This window comes from Eretmochelys imbricata, chromosome 7 (assembly GCF_965152235.1).
Source record: "Eretmochelys imbricata isolate rEreImb1 chromosome 7, rEreImb1.hap1, whole genome shotgun sequence".
Taxonomy (NCBI): Eukaryota; Metazoa; Chordata; order Testudines; family Cheloniidae; genus Eretmochelys; species Eretmochelys imbricata.
In genome coordinates this window covers 92,468,516-92,483,649 of record NC_135578.1, presented here as the reverse complement: position 1 = coordinate 92,483,649, position 15,134 = coordinate 92,468,516, and the positions used below count along the sequence as shown (strand labels likewise).

Genomic DNA, 15,134 nt, shown 5'->3' with positions numbered 1-15,134 from the left:
AAATTACTTTTTTCAACCAAACATTCAATTTTACAGATGAAACTTTACGGTCTATGAACTATTATTATAAAATAGATTTTAAACTGGTTACTAATAGGAGTTCCATACTTTAAAAAAAATCTAATTCTTAATTTCCTAACTTTGAAGTGCTTGATTTTCCTGACTTTACATTATTTTAATGTAGTTTTTTGTATGTAATGTATATGTATACATACACACAATATGTATTTTCCTTATTTTCCTACAAGAATCACTAGTCAGTGTATTCTGTTTAGCTTTTTAAAGCAAAAAAAAGAGATCTTTTACTGAAAAATAAAAGCATAATAAAAACTAATTCTGATATTGTATATTTATACTTAATCAGAACTTCCTAGCTTTTTGTTTTTACATTTAGTAACTGATTAAAATACTATGCAGGTAGCACCTTCAAGTGGACAGCAAAGGATACAGCTCCAACCAATCGGAATTCAGAGTAGTTATCACATTTATAACTGCTAAACCAGTGACAGTGTGAATCCTTGTGATATGTAAACATACCTGTGGAATGTAAAAATTATTTCACAACATTATTTATCTGCAATGAAAAAAATCCCCCCAAAGCATATATTTGTCTTACGCTTTCTTCATCCTTTTTTTAGCTAACAGTGTGTGTATATCAGTGAGTGCCCTCATTCTAGATACTTTTCTTCCTTTCCACAGCAGTACAGGTAGTTGTTTGGCAATCTTGAAGGATGCCAGCACATATTCACTGACACTAATGTCACAAGCTGTATTGCCATGTAAGGCATGGTTGTGGGCTGTCTCACAGAAATCACCAAACAATAGTGAAATTGACAATGTTAAAGTCAATTTGCTAAAGAATTGTATTTAAGATCCATATTTATGGAGCCAAAAATTAGAGAGTTAGAGTGAGTCAAAATTGCTGGAAAAAACAAGAGCAAAATATGTTCTAATAATGGCCTTGGGATATGTGATTTAGAAATTGAGGAGACAGAGACCCACTGGATAGCACAATACTGACTACCATGTTCACAATTCTCAAATAAGGAGCTGGCCCTCATGCAGGCAAGTCCCACATCTATACACAATTATTGTGCTTCAGCTTACAGACACTGAAGGTATGTTTACACAGCAAAGAAAAACCTGTAGCTGGCCTTTGCCAGCCGACTCGGGCTTGGAGGGCTCAGGCTACGTGACCCAATAGAGAATATTAAAAAAAAGATCCAAGGTGGATGGCTAAACATTTGAAAAACTAAAAATGCCTATCCATCCCTGTTTTTAATTCATCCTGTTTTTAATTTGTTAATCTTAAAGAAGTAAATTATGAGGACTCACCATAGTCTGGGTGAAAAATCTGGCGAATAAGGAGAAGAAACCATTCTTTTGTCAAGCCACCCATATCAAGACCAGCCTCCCCTACAAATGTAACTTTCAACTTTTTTTTCAAATCTGCCCTCTTCCGTGTCAGCTATTAAAAAATTAAAATTAAATAAATCAGAGACTCCCAACATATTTAATATTACAGAACTTCTGGATAACACAAATGTGCTTATTTTATTTCTACAGCTATTATTTCAAGTGAAATATGAATCCATAAAGTTACTGAATTCTAATTCATAATTCAAGTTTATATGAAAATAACGGTCTAGACTGGGAGAGTTAGCTAATCATAATTGTTTGGCCACTCTCCCTCCTGACTCATGAGGTCTCTGTCCAGGCTTGGAAGCCATCTTGGGAGTCAAGGCACCAAATAGCTCTCATCCATGCTCTCTCTGAGTAACTGGGTCCTGGGTATGGCAGCAGTGGGTTAAAAATTTGGGTAAGAAATTGGAAGAAGAAAGCCTAAAGTATTTAATAATCTTGGAGCATGTGTAATTCTATGGGCAAGTTAATTATAGAAAGGTAAGTGAAGTGTCATTTGAGTCATTAAAATCTATGGAATCATAATTTCAATGGTATCACCTTTTTAACCGATGATGGCAATCAACTTCAAGCATTCCTTCCGTTTATAGTAATCTGCAACCTTAAAAATATTAATCCAGGTATCACGTTCTGGGCATTAACCGATAACACATTATTGTCAGTCAAGAGCCTCAACAGAACTTCATGAGGGCTGTCACGTTTGACAAGCCTGTGTTAAAGTATAATTTAAAAAAATTATTTTTAAATATTTTCTTTAATGTATAGCTACATAATTGTTCCAGACTTGTCCTGTTTGGTGCCATAGTGTTTGTTAGAGAAAGGACTTTTGAAAGATACCCAACTTGACCCATTTCTGACCACACTGTATTATCAAAATGTCCAGCAACTGCAGGACCTGGAGTGGGAGACCCATAAGAACATAAGAATGGCCATATTGGGTCAGACCAAAGGGCCATCCAGCCCAGTATCCTGTCTACCGACAGTGGCCAATGCCAGGTGCCCCAGAGGGAGTGAATCTAACAGGCGATGATTAAGTGATCTCTCTCCTGCCATCCATCTCCACCCTCTGACAAACAGAGGCTAGGGACACTATTTCTTACCCATCCTGGCTAATAGCCATTAATGGACTTAACCTCCATGAATTTATCCAGTTCTCTTTTCTGTTATAGTCCTAGCCTTCACAACCTCCTCAGGCAAGGAGTTCCACAGGTTGACTGTGCGCTGAGTGAAGAAGAACTTCCTTTTATTTGTTTTAAACCTGCTACCCATTAATTTCATTTGGTGGCCCCTAGTTCTTATATTATGGGAACAAATAACTTTTCCTTATTCACTTTCTCCTCACCACTCATGATTTTATATACCTTTATCATATCCCCCCTTAGTCTCCTCTTTTCCAATCTGAAAAGTCCTAGACTCTTTAATCTCTCCTCATATAGGACCTGTTCCAAACCCCTAATCATTTTAGTTGCCCTTTTCTAATGCCAGTATATCTTTTTTGAGATGAGGGGACCACATCTGTACGCAGTACTCAAGTTGTGGGCGTACTACGGATTTATATAAGGGCAATAAGATATTCTGTCTTATTCTCTATCCCTTTTTTAATGATTCCTAACATCCCATTTGCTTTTTTGACTGCCGCTGCACACTGTGTGGATGTCTTCAGAGAACTATCCACGATGACTCCAAGATCTTCTTCCTGATTAGTTGTAGCTAAATTAGCCCCCATCATATTGTATGTATAGTTGGGGTTATTTTTTCCTGTGTGCATTACTTTACATTTATCCACATTAAATTTCATTTGCCATTTTGTTGCCCAATCACTTAGTTTTGTGAGATCTTTTTGAAGTTCTTCACAGTCTTAACTATCTTGAACAGTTTAGTATCATCTGCAAACTTTGCCACCTCACTGTTTGCCCCTTTCTCCAGATCATATATGAATAAATTGAATAAGACTGGTCCTAGGACTGACCCTTGGGGAACACCACTAGAGGAGAAGTGAGCTCCCCTGCCATGCCACTGCAATTATGATTCTGTAGATTTTTACAAATCAAACAACCCTCACCCCTTATCTTGGTAACACTAGCTTGCCCACCACAGAATGAGATTTTACTACACTGTGCTCCTACACTATAAAACTTGAGGAGAGAAGGTCGTGAAAGAAGAAATCACACAGTATCTAAAGCATTAGAAGAAGTTGGAACTCCTACCTTGGAATATGATACAATATAATCTGATGATTATGCACAGTATTATTAATGGGTTAACTTTACATTAATATTTTTAAAATTTATTTTTAGTTAGCATGTACATACATAAAATGCACATAACTGTGTGTGTAAAGTGGGTAAATGTGCAGGAGACAACGACTGAAAATGTGGTTAGTTTCCTCAGCTACCATTACAAATGTTTTAAATAGATTCACTATAGAAATAAGTCCTATCAGACTGAATTAAAAATGTTACAGATACTTTTCAACAAACATTAATTAATTTCCATTTTCTGTACCTCATCAAGTGAATCACTAACAAGGTGCATCCTTCTCACTTTCAAGTTTAGGAATAACATATTCATGTCAGGTCTCTGCCTGCGAGAGACTTTGTCCACCAGGCTTTGCTATTTGGAATAAAAAAAAAAAATATTTTACAACACAACATTTTTGCTTAAGAAGCCAGATCAGCCCTCAGTACCTACCACCATTTCCTCTTAACAGCTACTTCTCCCTTATATCCAACACTGTGTCCTGTGACCTGTATATGTACTCTTGTATTCCGATCTATCATTGTTCACATTAGCAGAATAAAACTGACAACTAACAATGCGTTTCAGGGCAATGTATTCCCTCATAATTATCTTCCTCATTAATCTGGCCTGCCTGTCACTCATGGGAGTGGTGAAGAAAGATTCATATATTGCAGAAGACTAAAGAACAGCACATTATACTGTAGAAACACATTTATGAAGCTACCGCAGCCCTAAGCAAACTAAAACAAGAACACTGTGTAAGCATTCTTCATGGCCTTTTGCAGACTAGAAGTTACAGAATGATCTAATTTTTTTTTCTTATGAGGTTAGCCCTAAATTTCAGAGATTGCAATGAATAATTTTACAGAATGTTTAACAGATTAAAATGTATAACATTATTTTTACTTGAACATCATTTATCACAAAGTTACTTACCCGTGCCATGCTTATCATCTGTTGTTCTGAGTCCCTTTGAATAATAACTTTTTTTGCTGCTATAGAAATAATGAATGGATACTGACAGAAAGAAAACCTGAATGGCAAAATAGACAGGAAGTTAAATAAGGTGTAATTTTTACTAAAGATAATAAAACAAGAATCAATCTTTGTATTACAGTTTAGTAATTTTCCCCTCCGTTAATATTTTTATAAGAGTTATTTGTAAATAACTCTTCTTCTGAAATAGCTATTGTTCTTTCTGCATTGTGTGCACAGATGTTAATTTAATCTTGTGCAGACCATTTTAGTGTTAACTAACAAGGACTTAGCATTCAAAGTATTTGTATATACTTTTTCACAATAGACCTTCAATCTTTATTGTAGCATCTACCATCATTGCACTTTCACGTGACTGAAGAAGAAAGCCAGCCACTATAGTACGCAAACAGTATCTTTGGTATTAAATACTAAATTTGAATTGTTAAGCAGAGCTAAAGAATAAAAAAAAACTTAATTTTTAAATGACTTTGATTGCAAAAAAGATGTCTCATGTCTACTATTTTCCAGTCAATTAAAGCACATAATGTAAATACTTGTATTTTATGCTATTTGCTGGGGCCTGATTGACATTTGGAGCTGCAGGTATCCAGCACTTCTGAAAAGATCAGGCCATTAGTAACATTATTTTTCAATCAATCAGTATTAAGAATGATAAACACTCAAGAATCCCCAAAGTGACAAACACCTATGGTTCTTTTGTTAGTTTTCTTTGTTAAAGTTAAGCTCTCATGAAAGTGAGGGCATAGACAGCACTAACTTGAGCAAAGAACAGAGCATGTAGATGCTGTCCAAGCTTCCTCATGTGGCTCTGCTAGTATTCAGTCATGACATGCAGTAAAGTTATTTGTCTCCTTAGCCTATTCTCTGATAACTGTGTAGAACATTGTACATATCATAAAGCTACTACAGTGAAGTATGACACTCCCTCCCAAAACAAAATTTGCCTTGGAACTTGTGCAGGAATTTGGACTTTGGGCCCCCAACATGCAAGGATAGTGTATTAGTCCACTGTACTATCTGCCAAAAAAACAGTGTCATCTTTCATATAATACCTAAAGTTTCTTTCATCCTTCACCTTTAACAACATTATATGGGCCACAAGTCAACAGTTAGTATTCTTAGTCAACAGAGACATCATTCACTAAAGAAACATTGATTCACCATGTAAACTAAAAATGAACTTACTAAATATTCTACACCACTCATTAAAAATCAATTTGAAACTAACTCTAAGACTGATGAAGTGGTCCACATGTCCTGTTACAATACAAAAATTTACAGCTACATTAACAACAGACAAAAAAAATAAGAAATGTATGTGAACCGCATCAGCACAGCATTTCTATCAAGAATTTTTATAAAACCTAACAAAAAAGATTACTTACCAATAACTTTAAGTTGAGTGTATTTCTTTTGTTCACATTTATGGGATGTGTGGCCTGGTACAGCTGAGTTTCAGGAACTTTCTGGAAAACACTCCACTGTTGCTCTGAACATTGAGACTCAAGCCTATACAAAGGATTATGGAGCCCACAACCACCAAATGAACTCCATAATCCCGCGAGAACAAAGTTGTGAAGAAGAGAGAAAGGTGGGAGCAGAGTGTGAATACGCAGAGGCAACCCTCCTAAAGAACTACATTTGCTGGTGAATAATCTTTTTTTTTTTCCAAGGTTTGCCTCTGTATATTCCTGATCATGAGGTATAAAACAGGATGATGAGAAGTGCTCTCATATCATCCTTGTTTTGAGAATTTAACGGGCAGCTAACTAGTACTGCACTGGCTTCATTCACAGGCAGGGACCACTAGGTCCTGTGACATAGGTGCAGGAGGCCACAAGACTTAACCACGTTAGAAAGAAACTCACTGACATTTGATAATTATTCTTTAATGGAATAGTAGCTTAGAAAACATCCTGAAATCTCTCTTCAGGATAAAAAATGGCCAGGATTGCACCAATATAAGAAGATATCTTTTGAGTAGGTACCAGAGAAATGAAGCAATACCCATGTCACTTTCAGGAATTCTTCTAAGGTTTGTGGTATACAAATGCAAACCAGCCAGTTCTCCAAGTACAGGTACACTGGAATACCTTAATATCAGAAGTATGGTGCAAGCACAGCCGAACAACTGGTAAATCAGAAAACAGTAATGTCTGTTGCCTGCACTTAAATATTTGTGTTGGTAAGTCTGAATGAGATATGTAAGCATCTTTTAAAAAAGTTGATAGCCTTATACAGGCTTCATAGAGAAAAGATAAGAATGATGGAAGCAAATATCAGCGTTTGTAATTTGAATTTCTTCATTAACTCTGTTAATTTTTTTAGCCTTCATATCATCATGGATCTATCCTGATTTTTTTACATGAGAAATGATCTTGAATAGACAGAACATCCCCTTTGTGCTGATCAGGCACCTTCCTTCTGTAGTTTCAGACTTTACAGAGAATGCTCCTCTGCTCTGAATAGTGTTTAGTGAGAAGAAACCCTTGTAAGCATATGGGAAGAGAGACTGGGTTGCCCCATGGAATTGGATTGTGTGGCCCAACCAAACATTAACCACCAATGATCCATGGTAATTTCACTCCCCATTGCAAGGAAATGGACCAAATGGTCCCCAACCACCAAAGATGACTAGAAATTAATGAATGGCACAGGTTTCTCAGGCAATTTGTTAAATATGTTGCTTAGTGGATGCGGAAGCCACGTGAACATCAGTAGTCAAAACTGACCTACTATTTTTTTCCACCCCCAAGCCAGGCAGATCATAATAGATATAAGCTGAAGGGAGGAGAAACAGTCAGAGTTACTGGAGCTGGTTTTGGTCGCAAGAATGGTGAAGACTACACACACAAAAAACACAGTTTGAAACTGGTATGCTTGTCCAGATTGGCTACAGTCCTCTGTTCTGAGGCCCCACTGGGGATTTAGACTATGTAATACTGCAGAAACAAGGGAAAAAACAAGGGAAAAACCCCAAAGTAAAAAAAGAATTAAAATTATACCAAGAGTGATATAGCTGGACTAAACTACACTATGGCCAAAAGCCAAACAAAACATGTCTGGCTATAGACAATAGGTCCCAATGTCTACAGCTAGCCAAGAAAAGGAAAGAACTGAGGTGGGGTGAAGGCCAAATAGCCCTACTAAAAGCTTGGTTCTGAATGTTCAGAGCCAGGAGGCGGCACTCCTGTGAACCCAAATGGCATTGTTTCCTAGGAAGTTCCTGAAGCTCAGCAGTTCTGGGACATACCTGTGAATTTGCAGCTGAAATTCTGTAGTTTTCTGAAGATATTTGTACGACAAGATTCCATGATACTAAAAGTTTGTAAAATGCTTTTATATTTCCAAATCCAAATATCAGGCATCACACTGAAGCCTGATCTAAAATACCTGTAATGGTGCAAACAAATTCTGCCCTTAAGGTTTTCTTCAGCTCCTACTAAAGTCAATACAAATAGCACATATATAAACACAAGGCCGCATTTGTTTTTAGTATCTTTAACTTACTGAGAACATTTCAGTGTACTTTGAAATAAAAAAATAAAAAGTAAAATAAAGAAAGATGTAATTAGTCTCTCTTGATTCAAGCCACCAAGATCCCTTCAGAAATCCTTAATGAGATGATATATTGTCTAATCTGATCCAAAATTTTCATTTTGTAAAAACAAGCTTTTGTGAAATCAATGAAAAAAGTTTTCATTAAAGATTTTTTTTTAAATTCAAACGAAAATTTTAATAAATATTCCTCTTCTGTTTTTGTAACCCAAATATTGTGCTGTCTCATGAGAATCTAAAGTCTTAATTTCACTGTACAAGCTGAGCAAAATGCAAAAAATAAAACAGCCTAACAGTGAAAAATAAACTGAAGTTTACATTTTCTTCCACTTTAATAACCTGAAGTATTACTTAGAACAGGAGACTTGTTGCCAAAAGTGACAGTTAAAGAAAGACCCTAAGCCTGCAAAGGCTTACTCACATTTATCTTTATGCACTGAAAATAGTTCTATTGACCTCAGTGAAATTGATCACAGTCTGTAAAGTTAAGCATGTGTTTAAGTCTTGGCAGGATCAGAGCCAAATTCTGGAAGGACACATATAGTATATGAATGTCTGATATGTTTTATATATAAAATGGTTAATGCCACTTGATATTAATAGGTGTCTCTCTTATTGTGTGGCAGACAAAAATAATTTGTATCATGATAAAAATAATTCATATTAAAAAATTTGTCCAGTAGAACCTCAGAGTTACTACGTACACCAGAGTTACGAACTGACCAGTCAACCAAACACCTCATTTGGAACCTGAAGTACACAATCAGGCGGCAGCAGAGACCAAAAAAAAGCATATACAGTACAGCACTGTGTTAAACGTAAACTACTAAAACATTAAAGGGAAAGTTTAAAAAAAGATTTGACAAGGTAAGGAAACTGTTTTTGTGCTTATTTTATTTAAATTAAGATAGTTAAAAGCAGCATTTTCTTCTGCATAGTAAAGTTTCAGAGCTGTATTAACTCAATGTTCAGCTGTAAACTTTTGAAAGAATAATCATAATGTTTTGTTCAGAGTTATGAACATTTCAGAGTTAAGAACAACCTCCATTCCTGAGGTGTCTGTAATTCTGAGGTTCTACTGTAATTAGATTTCACTAGCTGTCTTTTGTACTGTCAATATTAGCAAACAATGAACTTATATTATTGTCTACAATTTTTACCTTTTATCTGATTTAAATCAAAGTGTGAAATCCTGGCCCCACTGAAGTCCATGGCAAAACTTCCAATGCCTTCAGTAGGGTCAGGATTTTACTGAAACTGTCAAAACTATCTATTTGAAAAAGACATGGTGCTGAACTTTAAAATAAATAGACAAACCTATAACGAACAACAAAAAAACAATCTATTTTTATTCATTGTTAGACAAAACCTGACTCTTGCCAGTTTCTCTTTTACCTGTGAGAGTTTCCATAACACTGCCAGTTATGATACTCTTCCATGAGATCAATATGATCCAAAGTAGAATTATAAAAATCCATATATGGAATAATAGCAGGATTAGCTAGGCTATTTGCAGCATCTACAAAGAAAACATACAGAATCACTATTAGGAACTCTCTCAAACTACTGTCCCAATGAGGCACACCAATTTTCAAGCTGTGTGAATGTCAGAGCACTTAGAAAAATCAGCTGTTATACAGCAATCTCTTTTGAACCTTACTTATAGCACTGCTATCACTCTGCTAAAATAAATATTGTCATGCTGGCACACCAATACTTAATAAGAATACTTTACAAACCATTATAATCAAAGAGAAACTAGACAAACAAGTGCTAATCTCAAGATCATTTTTAAAATATTTTTATTTTGCAGTTTGAATGTTAAAAAATAATAAGTCTAGGGACTCAAATTGCTTTTTTTTGCTATCTCAAACATGTCTCTGACATATGGAAATTTGACATGCAATTGATATGTATCATTTAATTTACTTTTTTGGTATTTTATGAAGAACCAACAGATTTTGTCATTGAAATTAAAGTACCAGCTAATGCTTGTGATCAGTGACTTGAAACAGGGACCAAAATTCCAAGGTAATTTTTTTCTGCTTCCATTTTTTCCAAATACTTTGTAAGAATTTAAGGAAAAAAACCCAACCTTGAAATTCCAATGGAAATCTAAAAAGTATTTTACTCATCAGCAATAGAAGACTGCTTTCCTGAAAAAATATCTTAGTTTGACTGTACCTCAATATAAGGGTGAAATCTTGCCCCATAAAAGAGTAATAAAACTCCTATAGACTTCAGCGGGGCCAGGATTTCACCAAAGAGTAGAAAGAAAAGGCGTACTAGTGGCACCTTAGGTTAATCTCTAAGGTGCCACTAGTACTCCTTTTCTTTTTGCGAATACAGACTAACACGGCTCCTACTCTGAAACCAAAGAGTAGTCTACTCATATAAGCCATAAATAAAGAGTAAAGTATAGTCACCAGACCAATGGACACCTTTGATTAAGGAATCAATTGATTCCTTATCTTATTTTTCAAGACCCTGAAGTCTTAATTTATCTAGATATTTCAAACACATCTATTGACATAATATGTTTTTATGTTACATGTATAAGTTCAATGAAGTCTTAGTAAAGGGAAAAAAGGCATGGATGCACTCCAGGCCCTACCTATTTCCTTTCAGAGTTCCAATTCTTGTCTAAGCTTCATAGTGAAATAGTTAGATACTAAATGAGAACAAGATTTAGCCAACTTGTCATTACTTGGGGATCTGATCTTTAATCAACTGTTGTCTTGATGGAAAAAAAGGGCCCACACTGTAGACTTGAAACCACTCCCCATAACTGACCTAATATTCATGGCAAATGATGACTCCTTTCAACAAGCCCAAATTTATGAGTCGCAATGCATTTATTGCGATCAGTCAAGCAATACATTGGATTAGCAATTCCAAATTTAATACTAAGGTTTGTAAATATCTGTTCACTCCACAATAAAAAACGTGTATAAAATACTGCACTATAACGAGATCTGACTTTCACTGGATGTGAAATAAATTGAATGCTGCATGTTGGAAATTTTTAAGATCTGCTAATCCACATGCATGTTTGCTAACAGGCTTGTGCCAGTGGGATTGGTGGATTTATACGTCAGCAATTTGCCGCAAATATCAGTGAGACTGGTATGGGCTATCTATGAGACTGAGAGTATCTCACATTCATTTGATCTATTTTCTTTTAAGGGAAAACAGGCTAAATGCTGACCATTCAATTTGATTTGTGTTCAGACTACCTATATCTTTTTATATGTATTTATGTGGTAAAAATATATGTATCCTTACTACAACATTACAGTTTTATTCAGTTGCTGGAGAAACCTTTTGTATAATCATTTGATATCAATATATTCCTATCTGCACCTGTGAGTTTTGACTAAAACTTAATTGGTCACAATTTTGTGAGAGAAAATCTCATCCCCTGAAGTGCAAGATAAGAATGCGCCTTCTCCCTAAATATACATACAGGATTAGGAAAGAAGTGATAGTTATGTAGACTAGATCACTTCTGCAGGGAAAATCTTGCTTTTGGGTACAGTTTAAAGGCATTCTTCTAGGATAATGGAAAAAGCATTTGGTAGGTGTAGACAGGGCTGCATTCTTCTCAGTATGCAGTGGTAAAAACTGAAGTGCTGTGGGAACATCATGGTCTGTTGATGAGATTGACTGAGGAATCTATTTTGTCAGTTGCCATTTTATATCTCTATGGTAAAAAGAAAAAGCCCATATATCCTAACAGAATTATGAACTAAGAATAATCAATTTTAGTGAGAAAAACTTACTGAATAAAGCCAAGACTTTGGTTGCTGATGGAATCCACCAGGTACATTTTATCATGGGTGGGAATTCTTCAGGTTTTGCAGGGAACAGACGTAAAGAAATAAATTGCAGCAACCTGTCTACTAACTGCTTAAACCTTCTCTGCGAAATCCTAGAAGAAACACACTGAAGTTACTCTTATGCTAGTACTGCCCCCACTGAAGCCCACTATAATAAATTACCACATAATGGACAAAATTCCCAATATAAAGTTTATTGACAACTGCATACTTCTAAACATTGACATGTGGCAATATTTTTCTTTAAAGGATATAGCAATTCTACTGAATGCATCAGGCGTACTCTAGATATGCTTTAGTCTCTACATCTTTTTCAGATTACTGTATCACAAGTTACATCTTTCCTTTGGCTCTTTATTAAAGTGGTAAATAGAAAGATAGAAATTATCTGTTCTCTGTAAAGTTTGTCTTTTAATCCTGACAGCTTTTTGGAATTTTCTATTTAGAGATATTTTGCTTCATTGAACAGAGACACTGAAAAGAACGTCATGCACTCTTGAGTATAGATTAAGTATTCTACAAACACTTTTTATGTTGTACAATACATAGCTTCCATGTATATAGTAAGAGAAGTGCAAAATCTTGGTATGATGGGATAACATGGTTTTGGTAATTAAATATTCATGGTAAATAGGCCCAATGGCCTGTGATGGGTTATTAGATGGGGTAAGATCTGAGTTACCCAGGAAAGAATTTTCTGTAGTATCTGGCTGATGAATCTTGCCCATATGCTCAGAGTTTAGCTGATCGCCATATTTGGGGTCGGGAAGGAATTTTCCTCCAGGGCAGATTGGAAGGCCCTGGACGTTTTTTGCCTTCCTCTGTAGCATGGGGCACGGGTCACTTGCTGGAGGATTCTCTGCTCCTTGAAGTCTTTAAACTACGATTTGAGGACTTCAACAGCACAGATATAGGTGTGAGGGTTTTTTTTGTAGGAGTGGTGGGTGAAATTCTGTGGCCTGCGTTGTGCAGGAGGTCAGACTAGATGATCATAATGGTCCCTTCTGACCTAAATATCTATGAATCTTTTTAAAAGATAAAAAGTTCAAATTTTTAGTATTGTTTGGTTTTTCTATCCTGGCTGTAACTGTGAAAAATGTCAATCTTCATGTTACCTTCTTAACCAATTTCCGCTTGAGAGGGAAATTTTTACCTCCTCATGGAAAAGCTGCCCCCAAACCTAGCAGATAACCTGCAAGGCCAGGCTCATTCAGACAGAAACCCTGTATCCAGATGAGGCTACAGCCCCTAGTGGTCCCTACTAACACAGCTCCAACAGGGCTACGCTTCCACCAGTGGGATCTGTGCAAAAGTTAACATAGCCTTGTAACTTCCATGAGTATAGGAGAACTATGTATGTACCTCACAATCTGCTCCTTCCATATATGTTTAAAAAAATAAAACTTTTCAGTTAATATAATTAATATAGTATAATTGTCAGAATACAAAAATGAAAGTACACTAAAAATTGTGATCCTATATGATGGAAAGTATTTTTTTTTTACTTTTTAAACCAGTGAGCTAGGAAATGATGGTCAGCTTCTGCCAAGGTTGCTATCTGTCTTAGCAAGTGAGCATAGATGACATAAGTAGATGTGTTACTAAACTGAGGATTCTGCAAAAGATATTAAAAACATGTTGTTAGTACCAAAATTGTATAAAGAAAAAAGCCATTACACTTTTCCAAACAATACAATCATGGATGAAAATATCATTCTGAAAATTGCTGTGATAGAGTCAAGATTATAAAATAATAGATATTTTTTATTTACAACTTCTGTTCAAAGTCAAAAGATATGTACAACTTCAATATAGCAACAGAAAACATTTAAAATGCTCTTACATTTTAAACAGAAAGCAGAGGTTTATTTAATGAAGACTTCGCTATAAGTGAACATCAATTAAAACATGTTGGATAAGCTTATGGAAGTTTTAATATTCTTACGGCTGTGGCTAGCATTGACCTTACAGCTCAATATTATATACAACTATATTTCTCCACATAGATTCTAATGATTGACATCTTCCAGGATTAGAGCATTAGTCTTAATTTCTATCATCACCCCTGCACTGGACTGATCACATTTCCACTATCACAGCAGGTTACATTTCACACAATTCACAGTTGCTTCCCCTCGCTGGTGTACTGAAAAACTTTTCTCCAACATGAATTAGATTCCCAGCTGATTTTATCCCCAAATACTGGTGAACTGCTCTCTTGTGTACAAAACACGTCCACAAGCCTCATCTACGTTAGTAAAATTTGGACATATAATTCATCACCGGAGCAACTCCACTAGTAGCAGCAACAGTCAAATGCTAGTATAAATAGGACTCAGGCATTCTTACCTCTGTATCTGATGTATTTATCGACACTATTTGTATGTTTCGTGCAACATTACAGCCTTATTTAATTGTTGAAACAAAACTGCTCAAAATATGCAGAATGTAGCCTGTTGGGAAAGTGGGCACAAGGGCAGATCAATGCAGGAGAGCAGGGGATGGGTAGAAAATAAAATAACCCACTTTGCTCTCTCATCCTGCAAGATGGCAGTTTCCAAGCAGTAAATTTGTATTGTTTTTTGCATGTTAATTGGAAAGAAAGCCTCTATGTTTCATATCAATTTAAAATTTTAAAAGAAAAAACCCACAGCAGTAGACTTTTCTGTAAGGTAGCTGTAAATATTTCAGAACATAGTTTCCATATACAAGGAAGTTAAATATAAATCCATTTAATGTATTTTTTTATATACATGTATAAATAACTTATATTTTTTAATTTACAGTACACTTTAGTTACACTTTGATTGCATACAGGATTGTACATCATGCATTAAACAGATTATGTGTTTTACTAAAAAGCTTTTATTTTTCTTACCTGTAGAAGTATACAGTATGCTCTAAGATCATCTTTTGTTCGTGGCCTAAGAACAAACAGATTTATACCAAAATCATATGTAAGTATAAAAAAATTAACAGTCAATGAAAACATGTATCTAACTTCTCAGTTTTGCTTCTCCAAAGATACCATATCTGTTGATCTTCTACAATCTATACATACTCTGGGTCTCTTTC

General features: G+C 35.4%; 1 protein-coding gene across 1 annotated transcript in view; it reads right to left on the bottom strand.

Moving 5' to 3' along the window:
- HECTD2 (HECT domain E3 ubiquitin protein ligase 2) overlaps positions 1 to 15,134 on the bottom strand; it is a 73,611-nt gene that overhangs the window by 21,019 nt on the left and 37,458 nt on the right. The window contains exons 8-15 of the mRNA XM_077821395.1: positions 14,938 to 14,983; positions 13,565 to 13,674; positions 12,003 to 12,151; positions 9,616 to 9,739; positions 4,600 to 4,696; positions 3,928 to 4,035; positions 1,336 to 1,468; positions 449 to 537 (exon numbers count right to left, since the gene is read on the bottom strand). Of these exons, the coding sequence (XP_077677521.1) occupies positions 449 to 537; positions 1,336 to 1,468; positions 3,928 to 4,035; positions 4,600 to 4,696; positions 9,616 to 9,739; positions 12,003 to 12,151; positions 13,565 to 13,674; positions 14,938 to 14,983 (856 nt within the window). The remainder of the gene's footprint in view (positions 1 to 448; positions 538 to 1,335; positions 1,469 to 3,927; positions 4,036 to 4,599; positions 4,697 to 9,615; positions 9,740 to 12,002; positions 12,152 to 13,564; positions 13,675 to 14,937; positions 14,984 to 15,134) is intronic.